Source organism: Thamnophis sirtalis, unplaced genomic scaffold, assembly GCF_051295495.1.
Source record: "Thamnophis sirtalis isolate CommonGarterSnake01/CBP01778 unplaced genomic scaffold, rThaSir2_p1.2 scaffold_7, whole genome shotgun sequence".
NCBI classification, from domain to species: domain Eukaryota; kingdom Metazoa; phylum Chordata; class Lepidosauria; order Squamata; family Natricidae; genus Thamnophis; species Thamnophis sirtalis.
In genome coordinates, this window is record NW_028261387.1 from 27782763 (window position 1) to 27799673 (window position 16911).

At 42.7% G+C, this 16911-nt stretch overlaps 1 protein-coding gene across 4 annotated transcripts in view; it reads right to left on the bottom strand.

Annotated features, from left to right (window-relative positions):
• The window catches only part of FGGY (FGGY carbohydrate kinase domain containing), a 178245-nt gene extending 162136 nt beyond the window's left edge, over window positions 1-16109 (bottom strand). For 3 of the 4 annotated variants that reach the window (XM_087719589.1, XM_087719588.1, XM_087719587.1), the window contains exons 1-3: window positions 16001-16109; window positions 7408-7621; window positions 4676-4787 (exon numbers count right to left, since the gene is read on the bottom strand). In XM_087719589.1, the coding sequence (XP_087575715.1) occupies window positions 4676-4787; window positions 7408-7608 (313 nt within the window). In that variant the 5' untranslated portion in view covers window positions 7609-7621; window positions 16001-16109. Of the gene's footprint in view, window positions 1-4675; window positions 4788-7407; window positions 7622-16000 lie in introns of those variants that run through there. The other variant, XM_087719590.1, reaches the window with a different exon arrangement.
• Window positions 16110-16911: the final 802 nt, after the last annotated feature.

Consider the following 16911-nt stretch of genomic DNA (forward strand, 5'->3'; position numbering starts at 1 on the left):
AGTCCCAGGAAGGGTATCTATGTACCGTGGGTGGTTTGAGATTGGAAGCCCCCCTTGAGGGATTGCCTGACCATGGGGTGGTGAGTCCAACTCAGGTTCCTGCCACACAGAGAACTGATGAGATGGCTGAAACCTGTCTCCTAATCGTGTTGGGAGCTAACCCTCTGTCCAGGCCCGCTTGGAGGAAGTCCAGAACTTGTGGCACCGTGGCCTGGAGTGGATCGTGCCCCCGGAAGTTACACCCTATGGAAAAGGCCCACCATGTAGAGTCGTAAATGCGCTCCATGGAGGGTCTGCGGGGGGCCTGGATAGTCTGTATCACCTTGGCGGAGAAGAGGTCTTTTCTCAGGATGCTCCGCTCAAGCGCCAAGCGGTCAACTGGAGCCATTGAGGGTCTGGGTGCTCCCGCAACCCCTGGCTGAGGGATATCCTCTCCTGGGGGATTCTCCAGCGCCTCTCCACTGAAAGCGACTGGAGGTCTGCAAACCATGGCCTCCAGGGCCAGTGAGGGGCCAACAGAACCACTTCCGCCCCCTCCCAAAGGATTTTCCGTATGACCCTGGGAATCAGGGGTAAGGGCGGAAAGGAATACAGGAGCCCCCTGGGCCAGGGGCTTCACAGAGCATCCGCCCCTTCTGCCCCCCGTGTCTGGTACCTGGAGAAGAACCTCGGGAGCTGAGCGTTGGGGGGAATGGCGAATAAGTCGACCTCCTGGCATCTGAAGAACTCTGCCAGCTCCTTGAAGATTGCTGCCTGCAGCTTCCGCTCCGAATTGTCCACCTCGGTCTGACTATTGGCTATCTGAGGTGCTTCTGCGATTTCTCATAGTCAGACATCCCATTCTGAGTTTGTGGTGGGTTCTGAAATGGGGACCGGCCTGTCTGACCCTTTTTCCCTGGCTAGAAGTGTGCTATGATTCTATGACTAGGATTAGCTCAGAAATTTTCATGAATGTAGACGCAGATGCAGTTCACTGGTCAGCCACTAGAGTGCATGTAAAGATGAAGTGAGGGAAGCTAAGGCTCACAATAAAGAAAGGCTGACCACAAAGGTAAAAAAATAACAAAAAAGGTATCTTCCAACATGTAAAAAACGAGAAAAGTTAAGGGAACAATTGGTCCATTGCTAGGAGAAAGTGGCCAGAAGGTGACAAGCAGCAGGGGGAAAGCAGAACTATTTAACTCACGTTTGGCATCTGTCTTTACACAAAGGGATAAAACAGTCCAACCTGTCAAACACAGCACCACAAAAATCAGTTTAGGAACACAAGTTGAAATAAGGAAGAAAATGGTAAGTGAGCACCTGTCTACCCTAGACAAGTTCCAATCACCAGGACCGGATGGATTACACCCCAGGGATCTGAAGGAACTGGCAGATGAGATCTCCGAACAACTGAACTATATCTTTCAGAGATCCTGGAGCACCGGGGAACTACCAGAGGATTGCTGATGTGGTTCCCATCTTCAGAAAAGGGAGAAAAACAGATCAAAAGCCAACATGGGTTTGTCAAAAACAGATCATGCCAGACTAATCTTGTTGCATTCTTTGAGGAATGCCGTCGATATAGTTTACTTGGACTTCAGTAAGTCCTTTGATAAGGTAGACCATAAGCTACTACTAGATAAAGTAGAAGAATGTGGGTTAGACAGCATCACACCAGATGGATTTGTAACTGGTTGACCAACTACACTCAACGTGTAGTCCTCAATGGAACTGCATCTACATGGAGGGAAGTATGCAGTGGAGTACCCCAAGGCTCTGTTTTGGGCCCAGTACTCTTCAACATCATCAATGATTTGGATGAGGGTGTTAGGTATGTAAGCTAACAGTTGGATTAGCAATATGTAAGCCATGATAGTAGTACTGTTTCTTTAAGTACTACTGCAAATGTGGTTGGATGCTGTTACCTCAAGCGGCCATAAGCTGGAGCCAGAATAACTGTTAGCACTCTGTTTGTTAAATGCTGATCGGTGGGGGAACTCATCAAATTTGCAGATGATCCCAAGCTGGCAGGAATAGCCAACACCCCAGAATACAGGCTAAAGATACAGAAGGATCTTGATACACTTGAACATTGGGCACTATCTAATAAAATGAAATTCAAAGGAGTAAGGTTCTACATTTAGGAAACAAAAACGAAATGCACAGGTACGGTATGCCTTGCTCAACAGTAGTAACTGTGAAAGGGATCTTGGAGTCCTAGTGGACAACCCTTTAAATATGAGTCAGCTGTGTGCAGCAGCTGCCAAAAAGGCCAACACCGTTCTAGGCTGCATAAACAGAGGAATAGAATCAAGATCACATGAAGTTTTAATATCACTTGGTAAGGCCACACTTGAAATACTGCATTCAGTTTTGGTCACCACAATGTAGAAAGGATGTGGAGACTCTAGAAAGAGTGCAGAGAAGAGCAACAAAGATGATTAGGGGACTGGAGGCTAAAACATATGAAGAACAGTTGCAGGAACTGGGTATGTCTAGTTTAATAGAAAGAAGGACTAGGGGAGACATGAAAGCAGTGTTCCAATATCTCAGGGGTTGCCACAAAGAAGAGGGAGTCAAATTTATCTCCAAGGCACTTGAGTGTAGAACAAGACGCAATGGGTGGAAACTAATCAAGGAGAGAAGCAACTTAGAACTGAGGAGAAATTTCCTAACAGTTAGAACAATTAATCAGTGGAACAAAAGTTGCCTCCAGAAGTTGTGAATGCCCCAACACTGGAAGTCTCTAAGAAGATGTTGGATAGCCATTTGTCTGAAATGGTATAGGGTTTCCTGCCTAGGCAGGGGGTTGGACTAGAAGACCTCCAAGGTCCCTTCCAACTCTGCTATTGTATTGTATAGTATTGTATTGCATTGTATTTTGCTCTTTGCCTAGTCGCCCCACCCTTGGATGGGCCTTCAGGGGTAATCTCTGATTGGAGGCTCTTCTGTCCCTCCAATGGGACTGCCGGCTTTAGAAACAAGGACTTGATTTCTGCCTGTGTCCTCCCAGCTGCAGGGGGCCACCATCTTGGGCCACGTGGGGTCTCTTCTCCCCCTTCTTTCCAAATGGCTCTGCGGGGCAAATACAATAGCCCTGCCCTCAGGACTTTGAAAAAACAGCTTGTGCTACTAAGGGCTGGCGCTCTCCCCCGTGGCCTCCTGCTGTTAACAGCAGATTGCTGAGAGCCTTCTTGCCCCCCCTTCTTTTTCTTCCTTAAAGGGGAAGTTTTTCCTTAAAGGGGAAACCTCAACAAATATCTGAACTTCGTTGCCCTGTCTGGGCTTCTCTGGCTAGTCAGGCACTCAGAAAAGGATCGAATAGGGCTTGCATAAATCGTGATAGCAAGGTTGCCGGAACACAGGATGACAAAGCCGAAGGGAATCCTCACCTGAAGGGAGGGGTCCCCTGCTGCCGTCCTGCCAGATGAAGAGAAACATGGTAATCTTTCCTCAGTTTCCAGGCCCCGTGGGGGGGGGGGTTGTCTTCCTGCTGCTGGCCTTATGGCAGATGCCTCTGCCTTTCATACTTGGAGCTAGGCTTGGAGAGGGAGGGATTGATCCACAGCCTGCCTCTTTAGCCCCCTTGATGGAAATATGCCTCCTTTTGGCCTTTGCTTGCCTCCCCCGCCCTTGGCTAATGCCTCTGTGATGGTCTCTAACCTTTTTAAGGGCTCCTCAGAGCCTCCGGTGGTTGTTGCTGCAGGGCTGAGAGCTCGGCTCCTGCCGACCTCCTCTGAGCTGCTGGGGGCCACCATCTTGGACCACATGGTTTCAAAATGGCCCCCGGCTCCAAATTCAAAAAGCTCCTCTTTGCTGGAGCACATGGAAATGGCTTGTGCCTTTGTAGGCTGCCATGTGGTTTCCGCTGCCGCTGGAGGCTCTCTCGCGCACCTTTCTCTGCCTCCCGCAACTCTTTCTGAGCCTCTCCGGCTCTCACCTTATTCTCTGGTGATCGCTGCCAGTGCAGGCCCTCCGGGGCATTTTAACAAGCCGCGGTTTGTCGCTCAACCCTTGAGGGAAGCAGAGGAGCGCTCCTGCGCCTGTAGAGCCTCTGCGGCAGGGCTTGCCTCCAGGAGGCTTGTGCCCTCTCCTCCTGCTTGCCTGGCAAAGGTCCTCACTGAGTCTCACTCAGTGGCCAGGGCAGCGTGCCACCCCAGGGGGCTTATGGCAGTCCAGTCCTTGAGGAGGAGGCTGTGCGCAGTACAGGGAGGCAAAATTTGTCGGGTCCAAATATTTTTTTTTCCTTTTAATTCTTTGCAATTTGCTGGAGATCCAAAATGATGAACCGTCCATTTTTTTAAGGAGATAAGAATGAAGATACTGTCAAAAAATGTCTCAAATCCCCAAAATAAAGACTCTGCCTTCTTACTGCAGCCCTCATCCTATAAAGAAATGTTTATCTCTTTCTGATTGAGCCAAACCCCCTCTTTGCATTCACACTTTCACTTTCTAGTTCACTTAACTTTTTACTTTAGATAAAACTTGATAATAAATTTCCTTCCATAAAAATATATGAAAATCCTATACACTTAAATACAAATATTTTAATTACATCTATCTGAAAAGTGGATAATTCACTATCAGCCCAATTTATAATTGAATTTATACTGGCTATATTATTATTGCCCAGATTTTATTTTTAAATTATCATTTTATTATTGCAAATTTAGTCATTATTTGAAGATTTTACCTTCAGAGTTGACTGCCAAAGGATGAAAATTGCTATCCAAAACAACAAGGGAGCAGGTAGCATCAAAGCCAAGCCCTCGAATCTGGGAAATATTTATTCCTTGCGTAATTTTCTGTGGAAAAAAACTAAATAAATACATAGCTCACTTTTCTATTCATTGAGGCACACAAAACAGCTAACAATGTATAAAGCTGAAGTTCAAATTAAATTCCTTCGAATCTGAACATACACAGCACTGTACATAGAGAGTATAAACCCTGACACTACATGATTTTCTAAATTACTAATAACAATAACTGTATCAGTTTGGATTGTTGGTTACTTTAATCATTGTTGACTAATTCATTCTTCTTTAAATCCACAGAAAGCTAGAATCCAAGACCACAAAATAAGTGTATTTTCCTTTATATCTAACTGATTATATATTATAATGGAGATATATGAGCTTGCATATATTGGTATATTGGTCAATAATGGGAACAAAACTATTAATCAAATGGTCTATGTAACTTCAGGAAGGGACACGGTGGCTCAGTGGCTCAGACGCTGATCTTGTCAATCAGAAAGGTCAGCAGTTCGGTGGTTCGAATCCCTAGTGCCGCCTAACGGAGTGATCTCAGCTTCTGCCAACCTAGCAGTACAAAAGCATGAAAAAAAGCAAGTAGAAAAATAGGTGGGAAGGTAACAGCGCTCCATGCGCGTTGGGTGGTTAGTCATGCCAGCCACCTGACTATGGAAATGTCTGCGGACAGCGCTGGCTCTTATGCTTTGAAATGGAGATGAGCACCACCCCCTAGAGTCAGGAACAACCAGACATATGTGCAAGGGGAACCTTTACCTTTATATGTAACTTCCAGTATAACAGGTTGATTATTGTGATTGTCAAAAATCCACTTTCAGAAAAATTAAACTGAAGGAAGAACTTCCACGATGTTTTCTTACTAAAAAGCTCATTGATTTGATGAGAGCTCAACCAAAAGTGTTCTCACAATGATTTTCCCAACTGTTTCACTGTGAGATCTGAGGAGAGATCTGTTAATATAAATTGTTATGGATGTAGTGTTCATTTACCTGATGGAATTGAACTGATCTGAAAACAACAACAAATTTAGAACCCAGTTTAAGAAACATTCATCTAATCTGAGTGACAATAGATGTTCCAAGTATCAAACACTTTTCTGATACAGAGAATCCCAGAGTGGGCCTTGAGGGAAATATTCAAAAGCCCTTACAGAAACAAACTTGGCAGACCTATTTCTTAAGGTTTGGTAATATCAGAAGAGACTATTTAGGATATAAGGAGGAATGGAGGAATGGAGACTTGCACGACTGATATCAGCCCTTTAAGGTTCTCCAGATGAGGAAAAACTCTACAAGAAAACTAATGGTCCATCAGTGTCCTTCGGTTACACTTAAAATGCATCCAACTACATTTTAAAAGGTTCCAGTTCTCTGAAAGCCATAATATTAGGCCCAAAGAGCTGAAGGAGAACAGATGAAGGAAATCGGCAACTGGCTCACTGTGTCAACAATGAGGATCAAGAAGCCAACCCCCCCCCCCCCGCCAATTAAAAGACAAATAGAAAAACAAATATTAGTGCCAGTGAAAATTTTCTTTTCAATAATGTCAGTTAGAATCACTCTTACCTTTTATACACTTTGTAAATCAGATTACTAGAGTGTAATAGCAATATATTTAATCTTAAATAGGAAAAGAGAGGGAATATGTGACGAAGAGAAGCTCTCTACTCTTATTTCATTATTCACATAACAATTGTTCTGGCCTCAACCCTCTTAGGACACTCACTCAATAGCATGGCTCATGAATGTTTAAAAAGACTGATCAATACCAAGAAAACAATGAACTGTCCATCCACAAATTATAAGTATCTCATGCATATTTAAAAAGTCAACCTCAGAACATCGGCTGGTTTGGGTCCACATCTTTTTCAGATGTTTAAAACACCTCAATGTCCCCAATATCCATTATTACTTCAGCCCATAGTATCCATATTAAAGAAAAGGAGCCAGAACAGAATAATAACCTTTTATTTTGCATTCATTATTTAATTTTCAGGTTACTTTTCCATTACAATGTGTATACACAAGATACAAACATATGAATGCTTCTTAATCATCTTGAGGAAAATTTATGCATGCTTTTATCTGATCATATGCTCAGACATATAGAATCACTTTAAAAAATTTAAATAAGAATTTGGTATTTTTTCTGCCTTATTGGATGAAAAAAATATAACTTCAAGGTATAAATTTTGCAATAGAAATCCAACATATTTCAAAACTGCCATGAGTTAGAAAAAGATTAAACCTCTCCATGTGCCCCACCTTGCAAATTAATTAATGAATAAATTGCCCAATAAAGTATATCCAAACCAATAACATCTATGCTGTTTTTAATAGAATTTTTTATGTATATTGAAAGGAAATTAAAACCCTGCCAACAACATAAGAGATAAGACATTGAAAGTGAGAAAAAGAATGCAGCTATAATTGACGAAAGACATATTTTGTCAGAAGCTTCTGTTAGTCTTTAAAACATGGCTATCATACAGACAAACATAAACAAAAAAGACAAAATTTTGTGAACTTAACAGTGAAGAGATGCCACATTGCAATCATTTGAAAAGTCAGCCAACTTCTTTCAGATAATTAGATATGATTCCTCAAAGCATGTAGCATACAACAGTCATTCATTCACATTATGTCCCTACCTTTGTGACGATACAACAAGCTGCCCAGATGTCATCAGAGGATTGTTCATAATAGTCAGGTTGTGGTGCCCAAATTTGAATTGGATGGTCTGCATAAGCCACTACTGTGCCAAACTGGTCCACCAAAGCCGCACGGACACTTGATGTGCCAACATCAATTCCAACATAGTAATTTACTGGTCCCGGGTTCTCACTTTGCATTTTGACTAGGCTTCTGGAAAACAGGGAAATATTTGGTATTTGGTATTTGGTATTTATTAATGCTTATAGGCCGCCCTTTTCCCTGAGGGGACTCAGGGCGGCTTACATAAAATAAGGGGGGGGGGGGGGTATACAGACAATAGACACAACAATACAAAGAAGTAAAATAGTAAGCAACATTCATTCATCATTCGGGTGGGGACAGTTATCTTTGTCCCCAGGCCTGACGGGCTAGCCAGGTCTTAAGGGCTGTGCGGAAGGTCTGGACGGTGGTGAGGGTACGAATCTCCACGGGGAGATCGTTCCAAAGGGTCGGAGCTACTACTGAAAAGGCTCTCCTCCGCGTAGTTGCCAGTCGGCACTGACTGGCAGATGGAACTCGGAGGAGGCCTAATCTATGTGATCTAATTGGTCGCAGGGAGGTAATTGGCAGGAGGTGGTCTCTTTGTAAAAGATACCTGATTTAGACAGCCTCACACCTGCACAGCTCTACAGCAAATTCTTAACGTAAGTGTACAATTTGAAATTGATAAAAATTTGGTAATGTTGCCTAGAACATGTATTTAGTTAACCAGTCATTTATTTAAAAAAATCTGTACCACCCAGACCATTCTGGATAGTATATACCCGTGATGGCGAACCTACGACATGTATGTCAGAGATGACACATAGAGCCCTCTCTGTGGACATGCACGCCATCACCAACTGCTCTTCCGGGTTTCATCATGCACATGTGCGCCAGCCAGCTGCTTTCTTCTGGGTTCTGGCACGCACATGTGTGCCAGCCAGCTGGTCTTCGCACAAAGACCAGAATATCAGCAGGGCCCCGCACGTATGCGCACCTGCCAGCTGCTCTCTTCCGGGTTCCAGCTTGCATGCACTCCAGTTTCGTCCCTTGGTGCCAAAAAGGTCAACCATCACGGGTATATACTGTAATAATATAACTCAATATAAAAGCAACATAGTAAACATCTCAATTAGTACAATTAAAACCCATTTAGAGTAAAATAAGCAATGCCCTCCCCAAAGCTTAGACACCAAAATGTTGCGGTTCTGTCACCATATCTGGATGCTATGTGAACCTGGATGCGTAGGACCCAACTCTAGCTCAAATCTACCAAGACCAAATGGTTGTGTTTATTAGGGCAGTGTTTTTCAACCACTGTGCCGCGGCACACTAGTGTGCCGTGACATAGTGTAAGGTGTGCCGTGGGAAAAACACCTGCCTATATTGAATATAGGCACAGAGTTAATTTTTTTTAACATTTTCTAATGGTGGTGTGCCTCGTGATTTTTTTCATGAAAAAAGTGTGCCTTTGCACAAAAAAGGTTGAAAAACACCGTATTAGGGCTCCCTAGACCTGACAATTGTCCATTTTTTTTTTGTGGATGGGACCACACTTCTCCTCTCAACAGTGATATACAATCTTGGGTCTTTTGAATTCTCAGCTCCTGCTCAAAGAGTAGATAGCACTACTGACAAGGAGGCCTTCACATTCTTTCTTCTCTAAAGTCCCTCAAAGATCCAGTTCAAGACTATTAAAGTACCTCCAGCTTGATTTGGGGTTGTGATGTAAACATGAGTATAATCAGCATACTGGTGATACTTGACACCAGATCAAAGGATGATCTCTCCCATTAGTTTCGTGCAGACGTTAAATAATATTTGGACCAAGTTCTGTGAATCACCTTTGAATCGAATCTTTTATCTCACTACTGTTACTACTACTACTACTATTACTACTACTACTGACTAGAACCTGCCCACTCTGGGACTAAACTAATGATAAACTAAACTAGGAACTAAACTAAGGATGAAAGTACATCTAAACCATGCAAGAGAAACACTATTTTGGAAGATTTTGAACAATACATAAGGGTCTAATAAGACTAAGAGGGATACTCTCCCCACATCCAAGTCCTGATGAAGGTAATCCCTAGAGCAATCAATGTCTTTTTTATCCCACATCGGGACTGAAACTCAAAATAATTAATTACAAAGAATTTACTTCTTCTGTTGTTCTTGGTTGCTATCACTTTCTCAACGATCTTTACCACAAAGAAAAAGCTGGAGACACTGAGAGTTAATATACTTGAATTGAGAGATGGCCTCTACAACAGAGAGTCCACTGCTTCTTTCCGAATAACATTCTCCCAGAGATGTTCATCAATTTCCAAATCCCACTACTAGCACATCCCATTGGCTACTTGAATAAGCTATGTAAGTGTTGCACAGATGGCAATGCACTTATTACATACAGGGAACATCCTCAGTTTCTCAAGGTCAAAATAATTCCAGATAACATTACTAATCATTGTCCTATTCACTTTGCCTAACTTTGCCCAAGAAAGTGTGTCTTTGTGTCAAGAATTTCACATAATGTGAAACCATACCACACATAACCTGGGACTTATTATGAACAACTTTATTACCTTTATTACCATATGAAAAAGAAATAAGGGGCACACTCACATTTAAAGTCACACACTGCCTAGGACTGTGATGGCAAACCTATGGCACGCGTGCCACAAGTGGCATGCATAGCCATTTATCAGGGCACGCAAGGCTTCAGCCTTCTTTTGAGGCCATTTTTTGCCCTCTGGAGGCTTCCTTGAAGCATCCGGAGCACGAACAACCAGTCCTATGGGCAAACTGGAAGTTTAGGAGTGTACAAGCAAACCGGAAGTCACTTCCGGATTGCTCGTAGAGTCATTTTTTGCCCTCCGGAGCCTTCAGGGAAGCAATAGCAGTTAGCAATAGCAGTTAGACTTATATACCGCTTCATAGGGCTTTCAGCCCTCTCTAAGCGGTTTACAGAGCCAGCATATCGCCCCCACAGTCTGGGTCCTCATTTTACCCATCTCAGAAGGATGGAAGGCTGAGTCAACCCTGAGCCAGTGAGATTTGAACAGCCGAACTGCAGAACTGCAGTCAGCTGAAGTAGCCTGCAGTGCTGCATTTAACCACTGCACCACCTCGGCTCTGAAGGCTCGGAGGGCTAAAACCAGCCCTATGAGCAAACTGGAAATCTGTTCCTGAACTTCTGGTTTGCCCATAGGACTGGTTTTTCGTGCTCCTGAAGCCTCCGGAGGGTCTCCAGGAAAGCGAGGAAAGCTGTTTTCGCCCTCTCCAGTCTGCTATAAAGCCTCTGGAGCCTGGGGAGGGCGAAAAAAGCACGCCAAAAATGGGGGGGGAGCGCTGGTCGTGCGCATAACATTATGCATGTGGCACACTGTGCACGACCCCCCTGCACTCCCCCCCCACTTTTGGCACGCAAGCCACAAAAGGTTTGCCATCACTAGCCTAGGACATGTCAACTTTGGCCACAGTATACCCTCAGCCAGAAATGTGTCCATTCTTCAATACTAAAGATAATTCTTCTGTAGTACATTGACATGTTTGTAAATGTGATCGTAACACATTTTAAACATCCCTGAAATTATTGCACTGCTAGAAACCTACTTGAGCCTGTTTGTTCACCAAGCAGGTCATTATCAGTTTCACAAACAACAGTTAGCAAGTGGACTATTTTGCAATATAGTTACAATACAGACAAATATAAAATGTAAATATTTACCACTTTTTCACTACTAATTATTAGTTATAGTCAAAACATTGCTGGTATAACAAGCAATCCTACAACGATGAAACGTGGCACTTGGTGTTTTAGCTACTTTTAAAAAAAGCTTGTGACTATGAAAATTAAAAGAAAATTATCTGTACAGAATTTTTGTTAACTCTTCCAGAAATTATTTTTAAAAAGCTCAAAATTAAGTCAAACCTCTGCAGTAGTAGAATTTCTCAGCCCAATATTGCATTTATTTTTACATTTTCCTCTTTACTGTTAAAACAGTTTTTAAAGCTTTCTTTACAAATCCTAGAAGAAGAAAGCTTTACAAACAACTCTTAGTGATCAGAATCATAGTCCATAATAAATATTCATACAGTTCAGCAACAGTAATCTGCAGAGATATTACTCAACCTGTATATATAGCAAAGCACATACTTCCTGCTTTCTCCTTGAATAAATTTTCCAGTTTTCTGGCACCAAACCATGATGACAGAAGCAGAAAATAAATATTATTTGGAAGTCTGTTTCGTTGTTTAAATCCAGAGCATTGTTTAAAGTGAAGAGAAGCAAACACAGGGCTGACCAAACTAGCCAGGGAACAAAAGAATCAAGTTTTTAAAAAGTTTGATTGCTGAATTGACCATGAGATCAATCGGTGATAAAGGGTCTTTCACATTCTCCAAGGACAATTATTAGGATATACTTTCTTAATATTTTTCCTGTCCACTGACTAGCTTGTCAAAATCTTCTCAAATGTTGAATATATCCTCTAAGGTATTTACTGTTTATTTATTATTTATTTATTAATAAAATTTATAGGCCGCCCAATCCCGAAGGACTCCGGGCGGCTTACAAAAAGAAGAGGAAAAGAAATAATAAAAATAAAAAAAGACAGATTTAAAATCACAACACATGCATTCGTTCTGATTGGGACTGGACCTCAACAGTGAGGTCAACAGCCCTAGGCCTGCCGGAATAGCCAGATTTTAATAGCTTTTCTGAAGGCCATGACAGTGGGTAAGGTCCGGATCTCTGGGGGTAGCTCATTCCAAAGGGTCAGAGCAGCCACAGAGAAGGCTCTCCTCTGGGGAGCCGCCAGCCGACATTGTTTGGCTGACGGCATCTGAAGGAGGCCCAATCTGTGTGATCTCACCAGCCGCTGGGAGGTATGTAGCAGAAGCCGGTCTCACAGGTACGCTGGCCCTGAGCCATGTAGGGCTTTAAAGGTAATAACCAACACCTTGAATTGCATCCGAAGACCAATTGGTAGCCAGTGCAGCTCGCGGAGGACAGGCGTAACGTGGGTGTACTGTTCCTTCATTTACTCCCAAATTTACAAATCTCATAATTTTTTCTAATCATTCACCCAAACAGAAGATGGCCTAGAATGGATTCTTGCAGTATGCTGCTCATTACCGCCTTCCAGCTTGTGGCCGCAAGTGTTCAACCACCACTGTATCCAATTAATGGGAACACAGTCCAGCCCACATTTTGTTATCTTCTCTATAAATGTTAAGAAACACTGTCATATATTTTGCTGAAAGTTAGGTACATTATGTCCATTACATTATCACAGCCAATTAAACTCTCAGCTCTTTCAAAAAAAGAAAATAAGTTCAGTTTGACAATTACCTGCTTCTGGCAATGCAATGATGGCTCCTGCCATGTAGCATATTCCTTTCTAAATACAGGTAGTCCTTGACTTCCAACAGTTCATTTAGTGACCTTTTGAAGTCACAACATCACTGAACAAAAGTGACTTATGACCATTTTTTCACACTTACAACCATTGTAACATCCCCACGGCCACGTGATTTACATTCGGATGCTTGACAACTGGCTCACATTTATGACAGTTGTGACCTTCTGACAAAGTCAATGAGGCAACCAGATTCACTAAACCACCGTGTTACTAATTTAACAGCTGCAGTGTAACAGAGGTGACAAGAAAAGTAAAAGGCAAAACTCACTTAACAAACTTCTCAGTTGCCAGCATAAATTTTGGGCTCAATTATGGTCATAAGTTGATGACTACCTGTAGTCACAAATCAGTTGCCTAATAAACCGAATCATAGTTTTTGTAATGGTGTATTCACAGGTGAGCAGTATTCGGGGAGTGGGCAGACCAGGTGGGAAAACATTTGTAGATACCTGCACATTCCTCAATTGCGTGAAAAACACACAACCAGCCCATTGGTTCAACATTGGGACATTGGAAAGGAACTGATGTCCTAATAAACGCAAAAAATAAACTGGCTTCTTAAAAAGAAAGCAATCTAGTTGTAGACATTTTCTGTAATAAAATTTCTTTCCCCTGTAATAAATCCTGTTAAAAGATGATTAAAAGAGAACGATGCTTTTGATAAACTTACTGCCATGAGTCTAACACTCATATCAACAATGCTTATAAGGCCATGTTTTATCATGTGCTTGACTGAAGCCATGGCAGTGGCTTGACTAAAGCCCTCTGGGAAGATCACTGACTGCTGAACAAGTCATCAATGCAACAGTTCAACACTGAACTGCAGCACTAAATTATTGGTGTACAGATCAATAATTGGCTAATGTCAGCAACTGGGTCAAAGTTTGAAACTAGCTATGGCTATTCTTTCCCATCCAACATGTTTCTTGTTACGAGAGATTGTTACCAAACAAATATGGAGGATCCCCAAATAAATTTGTTATTTTTATCCTTTAGTGTGTAGACTACACATTTAAGTGAGGATAACTGAAATTTCCATGCATTCCACATTATCCTTGGACTCTTGATTTATAAGCTGTCAAATGGACAATTACTCTGGTAGACAATAATAATCCTGTGATGGACAGCTATGCCAATTTTATGCAGATGCTCAAGGATGCTTTTAAAAGCATGCCAGAAAGCTAGAGCTAATCAAGAAATTAACAAATTGTAGTCAAGGTAAACATAGTAGGCAGTCACATATAGCAGTCTTTCAACTCTATATGAAAGGTAAAGACTGAAATTAATTAGCTTTAATTATTCAATTTAAAGACCTATCAACTGAATTGCAAGAGGAGCAGGTTTATCAGGGCATGCCAGATATATTAGAGGATTTGCTCCTCTAAATTGGATTTGCTCCTCTAAATTAGATTTGCTCTAGATTTGCTCATTTATGAATATAGATGGTAAACTAGAAGAACTGAAATACACTGGGTGGAATGGAAAAGAAAAGAAATAGCCTTCTTACAACCACTTCTTTGTTCCTAGGCTTTTTAGTCTTCTGGAATTCAGTCTATACAAATTGACCCTACTTACAAATTGACCCTCCTCTTACCACTTGCTACTATCCCCTCTTCAATGAACAGGAAGTGCACTCCTTTGGTTCTACTTTTCAGCTGACATGGTCGCAAACCCCAATTGCTGTTCTTCACTAGTTGAAACTAAACTCCTTTTCAGCATCAGCCTAACTTTCTTTCTGGTGATACCAGCTACTTGCTTGTGTGCTTCCCTGAGGATAATGCTCATTATTCCCTATAGATGTTTCCTTCCTTAAAACTCTTAGCTCAGCTGAAATTTCCTTTGGTCTACAATGGTTTCTTAAGCTGTCCCATTTTTTTTCTTGTGACTGGAGTGTACAATTCTTCACTCAAAAGAAGTGGAGAATGGTTTAGAATATCTTGTTTTTCAGAAATTTCTACTCTTCTGCAATTCCCCTTAACCTCAATACCCCTCTACTTGCTGAGGTGGTCTCTCCTAAAACCAAGTGTGATTGTGTTCTAATTTTTCTTTCTGCAATATTTTGATTCTGAAGAGGACGCAGTCCCCTCCTCCCAAGTTTCTGACTGCTTTTAACCTCCTTTCCCTATTGAATTAGGAATAGTTCTGCAGTTGATAACCTTATCTTCAGCTTTTTGAAGCAAGTAGCAAAATCTATGAGAAAATGACCAGATTGGACCAGAAATGAGCCAACTGCGTTTCACCAATTCTGTTCTGTGAACATAACCAGTGAAATTAGATTTTGGTTCTGAGTTGTCTTGCAAACATATAAACCTGACTATATAAAACATGCTTGACTAGGGGTAACTATGCATGAATCCCGCAAGTGACCCACCGACCTTCCTTCCAAAGAGCAGGTGTAGTTTAATGCTGAAAGGGTGAACCAGACTTGGGAAAAACTCAAATCAACTTGATTCTTAGCCTTGGAGAGCCATTGTGTGATTTTAGACTGGCCTCTCAGTGCAACTTAGGGGTTAGAAGATAGTGTGTTTTGGAGGCAAAACTGGAACTACTTTTGAGCTCCTGCAGGAAAGCCAAGAAAGCAATCTAACAAATGAAACAAAGAAAATGCCCCTGACAAGGGCCTTCATTTCAGTCATCGGTCTGGTTATTATTATTTTTTTCCAGAAAGCCGCGAGGGACTTTGCTCTCTCCTTAATTAACCCTGAGACGGTTCGCTTTACCCATTACTGTATTTTCTCACCTGTTTCCCAAGCTGGGTCATCAGGTGTCCAATTAAAAGCGATTATTTCTGGCATGCAATGGCTCTGCTCTCACTCTACGAGCAGAGGGGGAGGGGGAGAATTTCTACCATACTTCCCCCCCGGGGGCGGCATACACGCGAGGGAAGCCGAGCCAAAGAAAACCACCCGGGTCGCAGGCGGAGGAAGGAGGATCCCAGGACCAGCCCTTCCCCAGCCCAAGAGCGGAGAGGAGGGGTGGGGGGAGAACCTGGCGTTTTTTTTGTCCTCTGCCGAAAGGCCAGGCAATGTACCGCAAGAGGAGGGATTCCTGCAAACAGGACGCTGTTCTGCTACACAACCTCACTATTATTTGCGTTGGAAAGCGAAAGCTTACTTACTTGCCCGAAAGTGAAACACGATCTTAAGCAAGCAAGCAAGCCAGCCAGCAAGCCGTGGTCAAAAGCAACGGGTACCACGCGCTTGAGCTCCCGACAGGGCAATTTCCGGCCTTCTCTGTCGGGAGCCGCCGTGACCGGGGGAAAAAAAAGCCGCACGCCTTTCCTTCCCTTGGCAGGAGGGCATTTGTCAATGCCTTTTTTGATTGGTCTCTTGACCGAGAGCCCCCCCCCCCGGGCTGCCCCACCACTTGCCCCGCGCTCAAATGCATGGGGGGGGGGAGAGAATAAGGCGCCCCTTTCCCGAAAATGCTATTTTTTCCTGGCCGCCGCCGCGGTTCCCCCAACCTCCGTTTCATAACTCTTTGCAAAACGAAAAATAAAATAACGGAGTTAAAAGGCAACTTCGGGGTTTTATAATCCAACCCCTTGCCAAGCAGAAGACCCGATACCATTCCGGACAAATGGCTGTCTTAAAAACCTCCTGTGTTGGAGATTTGGACGAGGAGGGAAGGATGTAATAAAACTTAAGATCTGCCTCCCGCTATGTGTTTCTTTTTAAGCAAAAGTTTTAATCGATTATCTTTTCCTTGGCTTGCCAAGATCTGTCTTTTTTCCCTCTTAACATATCAAGGAAAAAGGCGGAAGGATCTATGCTCTCCCCTTAACAGAGTCCTCCGAGTGAAGTAACACTGAACATATTTTAATTTAGGGAGATCGGTAAGAGCAGCATACAAATAAACGTATTTTTATCTAAGCAAGTATTCCATTGAAAAAAAATTAACGGTAACTAGGTTCACAACAACTTATTATTATGTGGTTAATCTTTGGTGAGATTCACAGTCTTTGGGGCTGGTTGGTAGCTCAACAGCTCGAGTCCTAACCAAGGACCTAGGAACTGTTAAGGTAACGTA